Here is a 15,645-nt window from a genome sequence, read left to right on the forward strand (position 1 = left end):
CCCGGTTGTACACAGAGGCCGTGTCAACCTGTTGTATGTGACCAATGCAACAGAACGTGTCGCTCGCCTTTGTGTTTGGCCAAACACAAAGAACCTACAGAGAGATCGAGAAGTCAAACATATGCCAGCGCTTGTGCTTTGTACAAAAAATGTACCAAATGCGCAAGGCTGTACTACTGTGCTATAAACGGTAACGGTAAACAACACAAATGTCAGACTGCGAAATGTAAAATTTGCGACGAGAAATTGAACTCTGACTCTGAGACTGAGGTTCATCAGTGCTACATACAACCGATACCCCCTGAAACAAAACACAATGAAAAAGTGGTGTTTTATGATTTTGAAACATACGTTGACAAGAACGGCGTTCACGTTCCGTTTTTAGTGTGTACACGAACCTTAGATGGTAAAACATGGAGCTCTCAGGGTACAGATTGTGCCAAAGAGTTTCTACTGCATTTCAGACGGCCTTTGTACAAAAATGCGGTGTTTATAGCCCACAATGCCAAAGGGTTTGACAGCTACCTCCTTATCAAAGCCATGGTCGAACAGGGATTAAAGCCCTCTTTGATTATGCAAGGATCAAAAGTAATTTGCATCACCGATAACGATTACAAACAAAGATACATCGACTCTCTATCCTTTTTAACCATGCGTTTAGCTAATTTCCCGAAAGCGCTCGGTTTCAATGATAAAGTAAAGGGGTACTTTCCTCATGGTTTCAGCTCAGAGGCCCATTTGAGTTATACAGGCGAGTACCCTCCCCCTCAGGCTTACGGTATTGAAACCATGACAACGGAGCAACTAACAGACTTTTACAGCTGGTATGCAACGGTGCGGCACGGCACATTCAACTTCATGAAAGAGGCTCGCCTCTATTGTCAAAATGATGTAGACATTCTCGCTGAGGGTTGCATGCTTTTCAGGAAACAGTACATCTCTGAAACCGCCGTTGACCCCTTCAGCCGTGCGACCATTGCGTCGGCATGCATGAAGGTGTTTCTGACAAACTTCATCACATCATCTTGATACAAAGACAGCACATTTTCAAAAGATAAACCGCAGGCTCTGTGGCATAAATAATAAACACAATGCTGACCGCACACCGTAGACAGAACGTGTTGAAGCTGACTGTTGTGGTATAAAATAGATTCGCAACGGTTTTCTAAAAATTGCAAGATGCTTTTAGGATAATGTGAAAAATCCGGGGAGAATCCGAAAGAATCAAAAACTGCCTTTTTGCCTTCCTCAAGAGTGAGGGCCAACCAGTGCTCTCCTGGTTCGTGTGCAGGGTGCGTGTTGACTATAAAAAAGGCTGGAAATCTAAAGGACTGACGCAGTAAAGGTAACTGATCAGCGGCCCACACTCCGCAAAAAGCATCTCCTAGTAAATGACGTAGTAATCCGTCCAATTGGTGATTGTTCATATTGTCTCAGTAATAGTCCACAAGCACCTGTCGTTTGGAATGAATCTCCAAAATAGACTCGTAACAAGCATAAACGATGAGAGTGGTAGTATGGGGCAGCGGCTCTCTGAATCTCATTTCCAGTCTTAAACTTCCGTTGGAAACGCACGACAATGCATCAGCATCTTCGCAGGCGTTGAGATTAAAAACAAACAAAGAGTAGCCCTGCTGAAATTCCTCCCGGTCAATGCTTAGAGGTAAATCTTTCAAGTGTCTCCCCATAGCGGTAAACATATTATAAAACTCTCTGACAGATAACCCCTGATTAAATTGAGGTTGGAAAGCTTTGGCGGGCACCTGTCTCCCATCCTGACACAGAGCCATGTATTCAACGTTGCGTTACGTTCAACGTAAAATTGAAGGGTGACAGATCTCTTTTTCCTGTGAAGGCTTCATGGTTCACCATGGCTATCACTAGATATTTAGGCATCGTCCCCAGGAAGAGGTTTTCCTGGTTACATATTCTGGAATTCTCTGGGATGGAGTAGGTTTTTACGTTCACGCGTGATAATGGGTAGAGTGCATTGCCCCTCATTAAAGCGGACACGTGGCCTAAACGCACGGCGGGGGAAACGGTGACTTTCTTGATAAACAACGAGGCCCCCAGTATTGTTAAACGGAAAGTGCTGGCGGCGTTGCCCATGAGACAGAAGGCGTCATTAGCTCTGGTCAGCTTAATTCTCAAATCCACAGAGTTCAAGAGAAGCCTCTCGCAGAAAAATATGTCTGCGTGAAGAGGACCTAGTAGGTGAAGTTCTTTAGATTCTGAGGTAAACCGGGCTCTCTGATTTAATCCCCTGTTTGGCCCGTTATTTGGTACTATAGAGTCCATAGCACCGGCAGTGTCTTTGTAAAATAGCCCTGACTTTTCAGCGTATCGTCTGAATAGTTGAGGAGGGTCTCTATCATCGCTCTGTAAGGGTGAGTTGCGCTGGATTGTGAAATTAACCTATCCCCCAGAATAACGTCGCATTGGTTAAAAATTGTGTTCAGAGGATAATTGATGAGACCCACTGCGGCGTCGGCGGGTAGGTTTGAGCCGTCAGCGTTGGTAATTTTCACACGAAGATGAATCAAAGTATCATTCAGATCCATGTATTTTTCCCCATCTCCGGGGATAAAAAATTCAATAGGACCTCCGTCGGTAATGGATGCCAAAGGCAGGACTTCTGTGTAGAGCTTTTCATCAATAGACAGTTGCGTCATAGGTGCTGAAAATAAATCCAGCTCACCCATAGTGCATTCGGCTGATTTGTGATGTAAAAGCGCCATATTTGTCTTCTAAAATATATCTCCGGAGCTCGCAACAGTGTGCTTTCCTTTGGACTTACTTCTCCCTACTGATTTTCTCTTTTTTGACCTACGCACTTTTACTCGCTGCCCCGGAGGTCTCTTCCTCAGTCGTCTGGCTAAAACCATCATACCGCCGGATCCTTCTTGAGCCCCGTTGTCCGATCGACCCCCTATTCTACTAACAGCGTGGCTTATCACCTCCGAGGCAATGTTTTTTGCGGCTGATTTAAGATGAGGCTTAGCAATGGCAAATCCTTTTTTCATCAACGGCGATACAAAACGAAATATTTTAGAAAAAATCGAACCGATTCCTCTCCCGTACATAACAGGCGCCCCGTAAAAACCGGGGAGAGCGCCTCCTACTTGATTCTCATAATAACTCACAAAACGGTGAGGATCGTGTCTCTGATGCATCATTTTGTTTTGTCACAGAGGATTTTTTTTGGAAGGTCTAAAATGGAGTTTCACGATAGTCTTCCCAAAGGTAAAATTTATAGGTTTATTTTGATCCATCTTTATCTCAATGTGGATGTTTTCGATGTGCTGCTTGACCACCGGTAGGTAGCAGGGTGGATTAAAATACTGCGTGATGACGTCCCCGTACGTTCCTTCTATAGCGATCGTTCTCAAGAGCAGAGCGTAAGCGTCACCAACCAGCTGATGTCGTACCACATCACTATAACAATACATATGGTAAAATCCTCCCTTTATATCAGCCGGATATGGAGACATCCTTTCATTGAAAATAACCCATTCTCCCGGGTTAACCCCCATGATGTAAGCCAGAGGGGGGTAAAATCGTAAATGATATTGACCTCCTGCCTGAAATTCAAATCTCTTTTGAATGGAGCTAAACCTTAAATAAATATCAGAGTTAATTTTTCTAAGAAAGGCGTTCAGCTCTGTCTTGAGCTGTTCCAGATCGTGATAATAACCTGCCCTAAAACCCTGACGGGTGAACACCTCGCTCTTTGAAGCATCATCATCATCATCTTTTGGTTTATTCCTCCATTCAAAATAAGCATCCTCCCTAGAAATGTTAAACCAGGTGTGGGGGTATGAAATCTCTGTCAGAGCTACCTCCCACGGGCCTTCTAAATCAATATGCTGCGCTAAATCGACGTGGTAGCTGGAGCTCGTGTTATTTTTAAATACATTGCGACTGGCGTTGGAGGGTAGGACAACGTAGAACCCTTCTCCTGTGATTTGGTCCATGTTTTAATGATTCAGATTCGACGTACCTATTTGATTTTATACATTTTTCAGGTCGCTTGCCTTGACCCAGCTGTTGAATTTCTCAGGCCAGTTTTTCCAACGCACCAGCATTTGTTTTTTACCCCTGACAACACGCTCGTCCAGAATTTCTTCAACTTGAAACGCTTTGTCTTTACCGACCTTGACTTTTTGCAACTCTGCTTCGTAAAAACAAGCCTTGGATAGGTTCTCCGTCATAATCTTTCAGTTTGTACACAGGGGTTGGCGAGGTATACATTCGGTTACTGTGAACAATTCATCGGTAAAACTCTGTTGATATTTTTTATCAAACACTCCTCTCAGTTTGGATATTCTCACCAAATCCCCATCCTTAAAATTCATTTTTAATTTGTTTTTGTCGCGTATGGGAAATGTTCCGTACAGGTTTTCAAACACTCGAGAGACGTTTTCTGACGTCACCTGCATAGGCGTCATTTTTATATTTTTATGATAACTGTTATTGTAGCTGTCAAGCAATTCCTGTAAGACATCCACGTACCTACAGCTGTTTGAAGCTGTAAAATACCTCCACATTCGTGTTTTCAACGTGCGGTTAAATCTTTCAATAACAGCCAGTGAACTTTCATTTCAGCAAAATGATTAATTCCTCGTTTCTTCATCAACCCCTCAAAGCTTTTGTTAAAGAACTCTTTGCCCGCGTCCGTTTGTAACTTTTCAGGGATCCGACTTTCTTTTAAGATAGAGTCAAAGGCCTTAGAGACCTCAGCCCCTGTTTTTGTCTTCAAAGCTCTGGCATAAGCCCGTTTTGAAAATACATCGATGACCGTGAGTAAATAATTGTACCCGTCGTTGTGTTCAGTTAAGGCCTGCATATCACAAAGGTCTGCCTGGAACTGATTTAGAGGTCGCGGTACAAACACTCTATTTCTGACAAAATGTATCCTGGCCGGTTTATGCAGAGTATACGAGTCCTGTTCCGATAAAAAATCTTTGACCCGTTCTACGTTGACTTTTTTCCCCATTTCATCCTGCACAGCCCTGCGTAGTCGTTCCACTCCCCCAAAACTACCAGGATGTGAGGGCTTATAATACACTTTTTTCATGACACGTTTTTCAGTCATGTTTCTGCTTGCCCTCTCTAGGGTTTTTGAAAACAAACAATGAGACACAAGCTTCTTTAAATCGTTTTTTATTGATTATAAACACACACAGCATTTCTCAAAGTACAGGAGGTTAACTTCAACACATTGATTCCATACATTTGGTAAATATCATCGTGTAATGTTCTCAATTCATTCCAGGTATTCAGATACATGTTGTTTTGTACACAATAACTCATAACGTCTACAAATAAAGTGTAAAGAGTAAACAGATGAGACATTTTCATGCAAGAATCTTTAGTCATCTCTTTTATAATTTTACAAAAGGTATCAGATACAGAGCATTTGTTTACCGTTAGCAATGTGTCACTTACTAACTGTTCCCAATTTTCAACATTTCGAACAACATCCAAAATCTTTTCTAGTCTTCGTCTCTAAAGCAAAAAACATTGTCATCCGCAACATGGGTGACTCTGTTTTTAATCACCTGATCTAAAACAATGATTAACTGGTTAACGATTACACGTTCCTCTACACAATTTTGAAATTTTCTGCAAAAGTTACCCATTTTTTATTTATTTATTTTTTTAATTACTCGATCCCCTTCCAAAAGTCCGCCACATTGTTCATCAGTTCAATCTTTTTCTCGTCTTGACCGATCAGAGCGTCGTACATCTTCTCCAATTTCTCTCCGATGCGTCTTGTCTTTTTGAGGTTATGAAGAAAGGCCTCGGAGGCGCCATGGACTCTGTATGCAGACACGTGGATATGGCATGCCTGAAGCGCCCGTTGAATGGCTTTGATGAAACGATCTGTCCAAAGCCGCTTCGTCAACTCGTTATAGTGCTGATGGAAGAAATAATCTGGCATCTCAAACAGACATTCGTGCTGTAGCTGGCTCGGGTGATCAATTTGACAGCCGTTACAGATTTCAGATCTGTACACGGTCAGAACCTTGCTCAACAGGCGAACCACCACGGCTCTCACCGTGTTCAGAAATAGGTCAGAGAGCACCCCGTCAGGTTTGTCCTCTTCCTTGGGAGAGGGGGGTGGTGAGGCGCTTGGAGTTGAGGATACCGAAGAAGAAGAAGAAGAGGGCCAGTCAGGGGAGGGAGATGGTGATGGAGGAGGCAGAATCCAGTCAGGGGTCCCCGGCGGTGAAGGTGGGGGGTGTCGTATCAAGGGTAGGGCTCCCGGGTCGCAGGATACAAGGGAGAGACATGGCTTTTCTCAGAATCGGAGATGAATCTGTGCTTTCTGGTTGCGGTAGAAGAGGAACAGACATGATTTGAAGTTGCAGGGGTACCCGTTTCAAGCGGAATGAATTAGGGGGCGGAGTCAGAGGAGGAGTCGGGGGCGGTGTCTTCTGTGAACAGAGTCTTTCTTATCATCAGAATGTCTCTCGATGTCTGACTTCTTAGGAAGAGATCCTTCAGTTTTTCTGCTTTTTCAATCATCATTTTCATCCACACCTTGAGGGGCAGACGTAATGACGTCTGGAACACACCGCATTCGGTATTGAAATATTCCAAGACAAATTCGTCCGAGTGTTCATCTCCTTCGACCACCTGACGGCTTGTGCGGTAGAACCATCTGCCGGAACCCAAGCTTTTCGTCTCCCAAATGCTGCAGGTTACAATTTTTTTCTGGCCGAGTGCCGGTGGAAATTCCTGTTTAACCCGCACAAACGTTTGCGTCTGTTTGTCTTTTGTCGCAGGTTCCTTTCCTTCATTTGCTCTGAGGTTGTTTGACACCACCAGATTCAGCACAGACCAGTCCACTGACGTAAGCGTTGCTTTTGGAGTGAGGGGTCCAAACGTTTCTCCTTTCTCCAGCTGGTAAAAACAAAGTTCGTTGACTTCATAATTGAACGCATATCCCCACACACCTCCATTTTCTAAATCCCATTCCTCCTGAAGCGTGCTGGGGGCAGGTGTCTGGATCCGAGCCAAATACAACACCTGTTTTTGGGGGCGCCCCTAGTGTCGCATTTTGATAATGCGTCACAGGCGTCTGGCTGATCATCTTCAACTGTTTCATCTTGTTTGATGGTTCAGACCGGAAATATTCCGCTTTTATTTTATTTTTTCACCGCAAGCTCCTCCTAACCTATTTTCCCATTGGCTAACCCTCCCTTTGGTTCACATAAACTCCGCCTACCCTCCCACATCTTTCCAATTCATTCACACCTCACTCTGCACCGGACAGACAACAGAGAAGGACGTGTCTTTTGCTCCTGAAAGATTAGATTTTACAGATGGTAAATTTGTCAATTATTTTTATACTTTTGATACTATTGATTTCACTTAAATGATTGAATTATTTAATCATATTATTTAATTTACAGGGTTTTTCATTCCCACGCCTACTTTACTCCCATTCGCTCCTGCTCACCACGCATGCTTCACGCTCATTGGCTCCTGCTAACCACGCCTGCCTCAAGCTCATTGGTCCACGATAAGGCCACTTCGGCATGACGCACTTCCGACGTGACGCACTTCCTGTGTGACGCACTTCCGGGGGGAGAGACATCCGGGGGGGGGGTAATCAAAGGTCAAAGGTCACCATCCATCATCCTTCAATTAAAAAGTGGCAGAAAGTATTGTTTATCTCTCTCTCCTGAACCATCCCTTAGTTATGCTGCTAGTTAGTAGGCCGACTGCCGGGAGACTTCCCATGATGCACCTCTTTCCTCTCTCCTCCTCTCCCTTCCCATCTGTATGCATTTTTATCCTATTACTGCATGTTACTAACTCGACATCTTCTCTCTCCCGAAGTTTCTCTCCTCTCTCATTCTGTCTCTTCCAGCAGGTATTTCTGCCTCCGGAGCTGTAGAGACTGGATCTGTGGTTGTGGGCCACTTGCTGCCCCCGTGTTCCTGCTCGAAAACTGCTACTACAGTTGTTGTTGTTATTGGATCTGTTACTTATACTGACATTATTTTTCCTATAGCTGTCATTCCTATAATTATTAATTTATTAGTATTAATACTACAATTACAATTCTACAATTTTTTTTAAATTCTAGGTGGAATTTGCATTGTGCCCCCCCCCCCGAAAAAAAAACCTCTCTCTCTCTCTGGCCACCCACGACTGAGTCTGGTTCTGTCCAAGGTTTCTGCCTCTTAAAGGAAGTTTTTTCTCGCCAAATGCTTGCTTATGGTGGGATTTGTTGGGCCTCTGTAAATAATATTATAAAGAGTACGGTCTAGACCTGCTCTGTAGGAAAAGTGCAATGAGATAACTTCTGTTATGAATTGGCGCTATATAAAAAAGATTGAATTGAATTGAATTTATGAGTAATGGCCAACTGCAATGGTACAAGTGTATTTCAAAATTTCAGATGAAAACTGATTGAGAGTACAAAACAGGATGCTGACAGGAAGGAACATACTATAGATAAACTAGACTTGTGCAATTGCCCTAATACTAATATTAATTTAAAAAATATGCCAGAAAAAGATATATTCTCACTTCAGATCTCTTTTGCTTACAGGAATAAATATACAGTGGCAAGTATGGAGTTGCCTGCTATTTTATAAAATTGTTTGGCTAATATATATATATATATATATATATATGCCTCTGTGTGTGCTCCTGTGTGCACTGTTTATAAGCCTATATACATTTGTAGATCGCCTATGTAAAGATATGTGTACATATGAAGACACGTTTGCTTTAGAAAATATGAAAACTGTTTATTACAGTGCCCGAACAGTGTAAGTGTGTACAAGAGATTTAAAAGATTAGAAAAAGAAATTGTGCGTGCTGCCTGTGGCTCCGCCTCGACGTGGGCGTTGACGTCACATTACTACCCATCAATCAGCCTATATTGATCTGTCAGTTTGAGTACTTCTGCTACGGATTCATCATCAGCCGACTGGAGAGCTTTGAGAAAGGTACGTTGTTATGCTTAGAATTTGATATTTTTGCGCGAGATTAATCCAACGAGGCTGTTAAAAGAAATATGACAATAAAATCGTCTGATTGGAGATTCAGAGAGCTCTTATTCTGGATTTTAATCAATTCATTTAAATTAATAAAATAAGATAATCCTCTGCATCGGTTTTGGGTCCTATTTACAAAAATCATTTATTCCCTCCTCTACACTGGACTCATCATTTAGACAATGGGTAGTTTCGGGTTGAAATGCATCAAAGATTTATATACTGAAGGTTTATTCAACAGTTTTGAGAACCTCTGCAGATTGTATGATCTCCCACAAAACCACTTTTTTAGATATCTTCAGATTCGCAATTTTGTTAAAAATAAATTCCCATCCTTCCCTGACCTTCCTCCTACCTCACCTTTAGATAATCTTACTCTCAATTTTTATAATAAAGGATTGATTTCACTTTTATACTCCCAGCTCATGTCTTTGAAAGAGTACAATCTGGATAAAATTAAATCCAGATGGGAAGATGAACTGGGCATTGAGCTATCTGAAACTTTCTGGATGGAGGCGCTTAAAAAGGTCCACTCATCATCATCTTCTGTTAGGTTAGGGCTCATACAATTCAAAGTGCTGCACAGGGTTCACCTGAGCAAGGCATGGTTAGCTGGAATATATCCTGGAGTAGATGCAGCCTGTGATAAGTGCTCTTTTTCCCCAGCCAGTCTGACGCATTCGTTTTGGTCTTGCTCCTCTCTAAATAATTACTGGGCATTGGTGTTTAAAACTATTAGTGATGCCCTTGGGGTGATATTGCAGCCTTGTCCTTCAATAGGTATTTTTGGAACCCCCAGTGACACTATGATAATTTCTTTAACTGCATCCCAGAGGGACATTATTGCTTACACCTCTTTATTGGCCTGCAGAAGAATTTTGTTATGTTGGAAATCCCCTACCCCTCCTTCTGTGACAGATTGGCTAGAAGATGTTATGTCCTTTTTAAAATTAGAGAAGATTAAATTTACATTAAGGGGATCGGTGGACATGTTTTACTCAAAATGGGAACCCATTTTGGCATACTTTAAAATTTTGAAAGATTTACCCAGTTGTTAATTTTTTACTCTCCATATATGTATCTTTCTCTTTACCCCTTTTTTTTTTCTTTGTGATGCTGTATTTGATGTTTTGTCCTCAGTGTAAGTTGTCTCACAGAATGGCTAAAACAATTATTAATATCCATCCATCCATCCATTTTCTACCGCTTGGTCCCCGTTAGGGGGTCGCGGGTGACTGGAGCCTATCCCAGTGACTTCGGGCCTTAGGCAGGGCACACCCTGGACAGTGGCCAACTCGTCGCAGGGCGAACACAGACACAGACAAGGACAGACAACCATTCACTCACACATTCATTCAATACGGGCAATTTAGAGTTATCAATTAACCTACACATGCATGTCTTTGGACGGTGGGAGGAAGCCGGAGAACCCGGAGAGAACCCACGGTAACACGGGGAGGACATGCAGACTCCACCCAGAGAGATTGTGTGATGTTGGTCCGGTCCGGGAATCGAACCCACGAACCCACGATCTCCTTATTGGGAGGCAGGAGCTGTAGCCGCTCTGCCACCGTGCACCCCAATTATTAATATAATTATCATTATTTTTTCTTTTATCTATTCACACTGCAATACTATTATTGTAATAATGTTATCATCACTATGTAGTGGTATGCATGGGTCCATCTTTATGCGCTTGAGTGCTCACCTGCGCCAGAGGCTCAACGTCTGGGCTGGCCCTCGTCTGAAGCGATGAGATTCAGAGACTAAATTAGTAGTGAGTTTCAGTGTTTGCCAGTAGTACACTGCCCAAAAAAAATCAGAATTTTGTTGAAGGTTAATTTTGTTTCAGTGACAAGTTTCTAGTCTCTTAATAGCGCCGCCAATGACTGGTAGCCTACTTATTTATCTACAAAGCCCTTGTTGAGAAATTGTCATTTTATATCTCATCCTTGCTGCTTTGGCTCTCTGGCCCATACTGAACCAGCTCCAGTGATTGGTTGATGCTCCAGGAGCCCCGAACCAAAACCAGGTCTAGTAAAATCTGCCTTTGCTGTTAGTGCTGCGGTCTCATAGAGCAATTCCCCTATAATGTAACTTTAAGACCATTCTTAATAACCGTCTGTCCGTTCAGTCTTATCTGTTGACTTGTTATTTTGCTTCTATATTATTCTGCCAAACTGTTAACAGGACGCTGTTGCCATCACATTAGACGCACGCATAAAAGGAGAACACAATTTGATGACCAAAAGTTTGAGTAAAGTTATTAGTTTGACAGTAACCGTACTGTGTTTTCGTTTTAAACATAATTACTGACACAGAAAAGCAGCAACCTCTATGAAATAAAGCGGATTATCTTTCTTTTTTAATTTTTTTTTATTGAAGTAGTAAAACAACATACATTAATACAATCAAAGATACATTTGACTTCCTTCTATTTCAAATATAACAACAACACCCCCTCCCCACCCACCCAAACCTATCCCTTCCCTAGACAGCTTAGCTACAACAAAACAGCATAATGTCTGACATCACGTCTTACAGTGCATTAAATGAGAGACAGAATCAGCAACACAGTATAAAACAGTATTGTCTGCGTAAAGATGAATTTAACAATTAGGCACAGAAGAGACAATCTCATTCACATAAATGGTGAACAGGACATGGCCCAAAATGGATCCCTGCTGCACGCCCTTGGTAAAAGGCATCAAGCCGAGCCTACCTTCACATACTTGTGAAGATATGAATAATGAAGTAATCGAAGTAACCATTTGGACTGTCAACAGAAGAACTTGACACAACTTTACAACTTTCCAGTTCCAGTCATATCTTTGTGAACACCATCTTCATAAGCTATATGTCCTGCATCATTCTATCATTACGGACTGTTATTGACATCTATATAGGTAAAATAGAAAAAAGCAAAAAAGTTCATATTGTTTCACCATTTTGCCATTGCAGGTCAAAAGCCAATGATGGAGATGAACTCTACCTCTTCCTGTCACAGCAATACAACACATGTATCTGAGTCTGTTGACCAGCATGCTGAGCTGAGAAAGTCTCTCTACACAATGACTCTGATTGTTTACTGCCTGGCCTTTGTTCTCGGTGTGCTCGGGAATGGAGTGGTTATCTGGGTGACCGGGTTCAAGATGAAGAAAACAGTTAGCACAGTTTGGTTCCTCAACCTTGCTGTGGCCGACTTCCTCTTCACAGCATTCCTGCCCCTGAGTGTGACGTACCTGGCTTTGGATTTCCACTGGCCTTTTGGCAAGTTCATGTGCAAACTGAACAGCACATTAAGCTCCCTGAACATCTTTGCCAGTGTCTACATTCTGATGGTGATCAGTGTGGACAGATGTGTGTCTGTGGTGTGGCCAGTCTGGGCCCAGAACCACCGAAGTGTACGCAAGGCGTCCTGTGTGAGTCTGGGTGTTTGGGTACTGGCTCTGATTCTCAGCACTCCATACTTTGTCTTCAGGGACACTGGGCCATCACATAACAATGACGACATCATCAACTGCTTCAACAACTTCGCCCTTTCTGATGATTATGAAAACCTGTCTGTGTTTCAGCTGGCACAGTTTCGTCAGCAGGCCGTGACCATCACCCGCTTCCTCCTGGGATTTGTTGTCCCCTTCACTGTCATTGTCTCCTGTTATGCTGTTATAATCCATCGTCTCAGAAGAAACCGCACCCTGGCCAGCCAGTCAAATCGCGCCTTTAAGATCATCGCTGCTGTTATTATCGCTTTTTTCCTGTGCTGGGCTCCCTTTCACATCATGGCTCTAATTGAGATGGTGAATCACATCGCTACTAATCGAAGTGAAACATTAGACTATGTCACCACTATTGGGATCCCTATAACCATCAGCCTGGCCTTTCTCAACAGTTGCTTGAACCCACTGCTGTATGTGTTCATGGGCCGAGATTTCAAGGATAACGTCCGCAAATCCATCCTGAATGTATTGGAGAATGCCTTCCAGGAGGAGGTTTCTCGCTCTCACACTGACACAAAGTCAGTGGACAGCAAAGAGAAGTCAAGTCTTAATACTGAGGTATAAGGCTGCCCATGACATGAAGAAACAAATACTGTAACTGTACATAGTAAATCATTTTGACACAAATGTATATACCAAATTACTTTTTTTGCTTTTGTTGTCTTTATACAAGGACAACAAGGTGAGCTGTAAACATTATGCCAGATTGAATCATTTAGACCAAATGTAGTTTCTTTTAAGTGAGTTTTACTGTTTGGTTGGCTAACTGATCAAAGAGTCTGATGGTAATATTGTATAATAAGTTGCGATGCCTTTTGTGGGCTAAACCTTTGTTGAACAAGGTAGTAGTGGAATGTTTTTAATCATACAAAGAAAATTGCTACATGAGATCTACACAGTCCTGTTGTTGGCTGCTCTTTGACTCACAGCAGTGCATTCACTCTGCACCATTTTAGAGCTAAAGGCTATTGTAAAATGACATTTCCTGGACAAATAAGAACCCAGCAGTCATTTAAAAATAGGTATTACATCAGTTTCCATCTGTCAGATAAACAACAGATTTTGATTACCATTCTCTTGCCTGTATGTGACAGCAAGGAAAACACAAAGTCCCAGTTGTTTTTAGGTCATACGATGATTGTTATTGTAGTTTTTATTGCTATCATAATTTTCTATTATTAAAATAACAGATACAAGATATCTGCTTTTGTTGCTCATAGTCTTTCTAATTATTATTATAGACTTTCTTCAGAATATTAAGTGACCAGCAGAGGGAACTGTTTTACATATTTAAGTACAGGCCAGGTCATTGGCTAATTGATCAGGTCTTGAAAAGAGTTCTGCCTCTTAACTTCACCTACAATACTTTCAATATGGTAGATCGGATAGATGGTAATATTGTACAATAAGTTGTAGATCCATTTATGATGCATTTGTGGGATGAATCATTTTGAAACGATGGAAAGATGAAATGTTTTTTTGTTGAAAAGTGTATTTATATAGCCCTCCTCCGAACCAGAGAAACAAAGTGCTATCCAAGGGGAAAAAAGAATGAAATCAGAAAAAGTATAACATAACACACACATAAAATCCAACCAAGCAGACAAATTTGCCCACATTGAATAACCTGTAGAGCAAGTGGCTACATTTATCTTCGGAGTGATAATGGTACTTCTTCTCTATGCTCTTTGACTCACAGCAGTGCATTCAGTCTGTACCATACTAGACCTGGTGGATATGTGATATGTGGGTGCCATCTTTTTTGAGAAGAGAAACCAGTCATAATTTCAAAAGAGGTATTACATTAGTTTATGGTTGAATATGTGCACAAAACAAGCAACAAAAACATTAGATTTGTTTGACAAAGGGAACTGTGTGTTTTCCCTCTGTCACATACTGTACACTCCAGATGTTGATAGTATATCTGTGCCTGTACGTTACAGCAAAGAAAATAAACAACAAAACAAGTTGTTTATATGCCATAATTGTCGACTGTATTGACAATTAAAAGGCTGGCACATCAACTAATAACATAGTAATAGATTGTGCCACATTGTGCCTTACTTGCCATAGAATATAGTAGGCTATAAACTAATGTATAGAAGAGATTTAACTGAATGTAGAATATACAGTGTGAAATAGTGTCACTGAGCCGCTGTACTAACAGGCTTATAGCAAGTTAGTTTCCCAACTTCCTCCCTCACACCCAACTCAACCCAGCCACTGATCACGTTATGTGTGCACTTGACAAAATTTGGCACATGACAGGGACCACACAGGCCATCTTTGGGTACATACAAAGTGAAAGTGAAGTGGTCAAGTGCTAGGTTTAGTATAGCTCATTTTGTCTGTATAGTAATGTTTATTAAATAAATCACCCTGAAATGTTTATTTCTCATGCCGCCTGCCATGTGACTTTTGACTGCTACATGTCCACTGCATGCTTTGATAAACAACTTGTTTACATTTGTTATTCAGCTACAGGGAAAGGCTAATGTAAGCCTAATAAATAAATATTATAGTAACTATGAGATTATTATGCTTACAGTAGCAGCTGCATTGTATACTTAGTTTAGTTGGACCTTTCTTCATTGTTAGTTGTTTGTTTTGTTTTTTTAAAATGATTTTTTTTGGCATTTTATGCTTTTATTTGAAAGTGATAGTGGAGAGAGACAGGAAGTGTGGGAAAAGAGAGTATGGGAATGACATGCAGCAAACAGACCGGCCGGGAATCGAAGCAGGGACTCACTGCTCAGGGCATATGCACCAGAGAGAGATAAACAATACTTTCTGCCACTTTTTAATTGAAGGATGATGGATGGTGACCTTTGACCTTTGATTAAACTTCCCCCCTCCCCCGGATGTCTCTCCCCCCGGAAGTGCGTCACACAGGAAGTGCGTCACGTCGGAAGTGCGTCATGCCGGAAGTGCGTGGCGTTATGCGTGGACCAATGAGCGTGAGGCAGGCGTGGTTAGCAGGAGCCAATGAGCGTGAAGCATGCGTGGTGAGCAGGAGCGAATGGGAGTAAAGTAGGCGTGGGAATGAAAAACCCTGTAAATTAAATAATATGATTAAATATCATTTAAGTGAAATCAATAGTATCAAAAGTATAAAAATAATTGAC

General features: G+C 41.8%; 2 protein-coding genes across 2 annotated transcripts in view; both read left to right on the plus strand.

Moving 5' to 3' along the window:
- The window catches only part of LOC122881446 (chemokine-like receptor 1), a 33,089-nt gene extending 18,044 nt beyond the window's left edge, over window positions 1-15,045 (plus strand). The window contains exon 3 of the transcript XR_006379162.1: window positions 13,846-15,045. The gene's annotated coding sequence lies outside the window, so the exon portion shown is untranslated. The remainder of the gene's footprint in view (window positions 1-13,845) is intronic.
- LOC122881449 (chemokine-like receptor 1) lies at window positions 8,708-14,909 on the plus strand. Its single transcript, XM_044207697.1, has 2 exons — window positions 8,708-8,972; window positions 11,982-14,909. Exon 2 carries the CDS (start codon window positions 11,993-11,995, stop codon window positions 13,082-13,084), a length of 1,092 nt encoding a protein of 363 aa, XP_044063632.1. The 5' UTR covers window positions 8,708-8,972; window positions 11,982-11,992; the 3' UTR covers window positions 13,085-14,909.
- Window positions 15,046-15,645: the final 600 nt, after the last annotated feature.

This window comes from Siniperca chuatsi, linkage group LG9 (assembly GCF_020085105.1).
Source record: "Siniperca chuatsi isolate FFG_IHB_CAS linkage group LG9, ASM2008510v1, whole genome shotgun sequence".
Lineage (NCBI taxonomy): Eukaryota > Metazoa > Chordata > Actinopteri > Centrarchiformes > Sinipercidae > Siniperca > Siniperca chuatsi.

What these genes read in the sequence shown, in the direction of transcription:
- LOC122881449 (XM_044207697.1), top strand. Translation starts at nt 11,993, where the DNA reads ATGATGGAGATGAACTCTACCTCTTCCTGTCACAGCAATACAACACAT.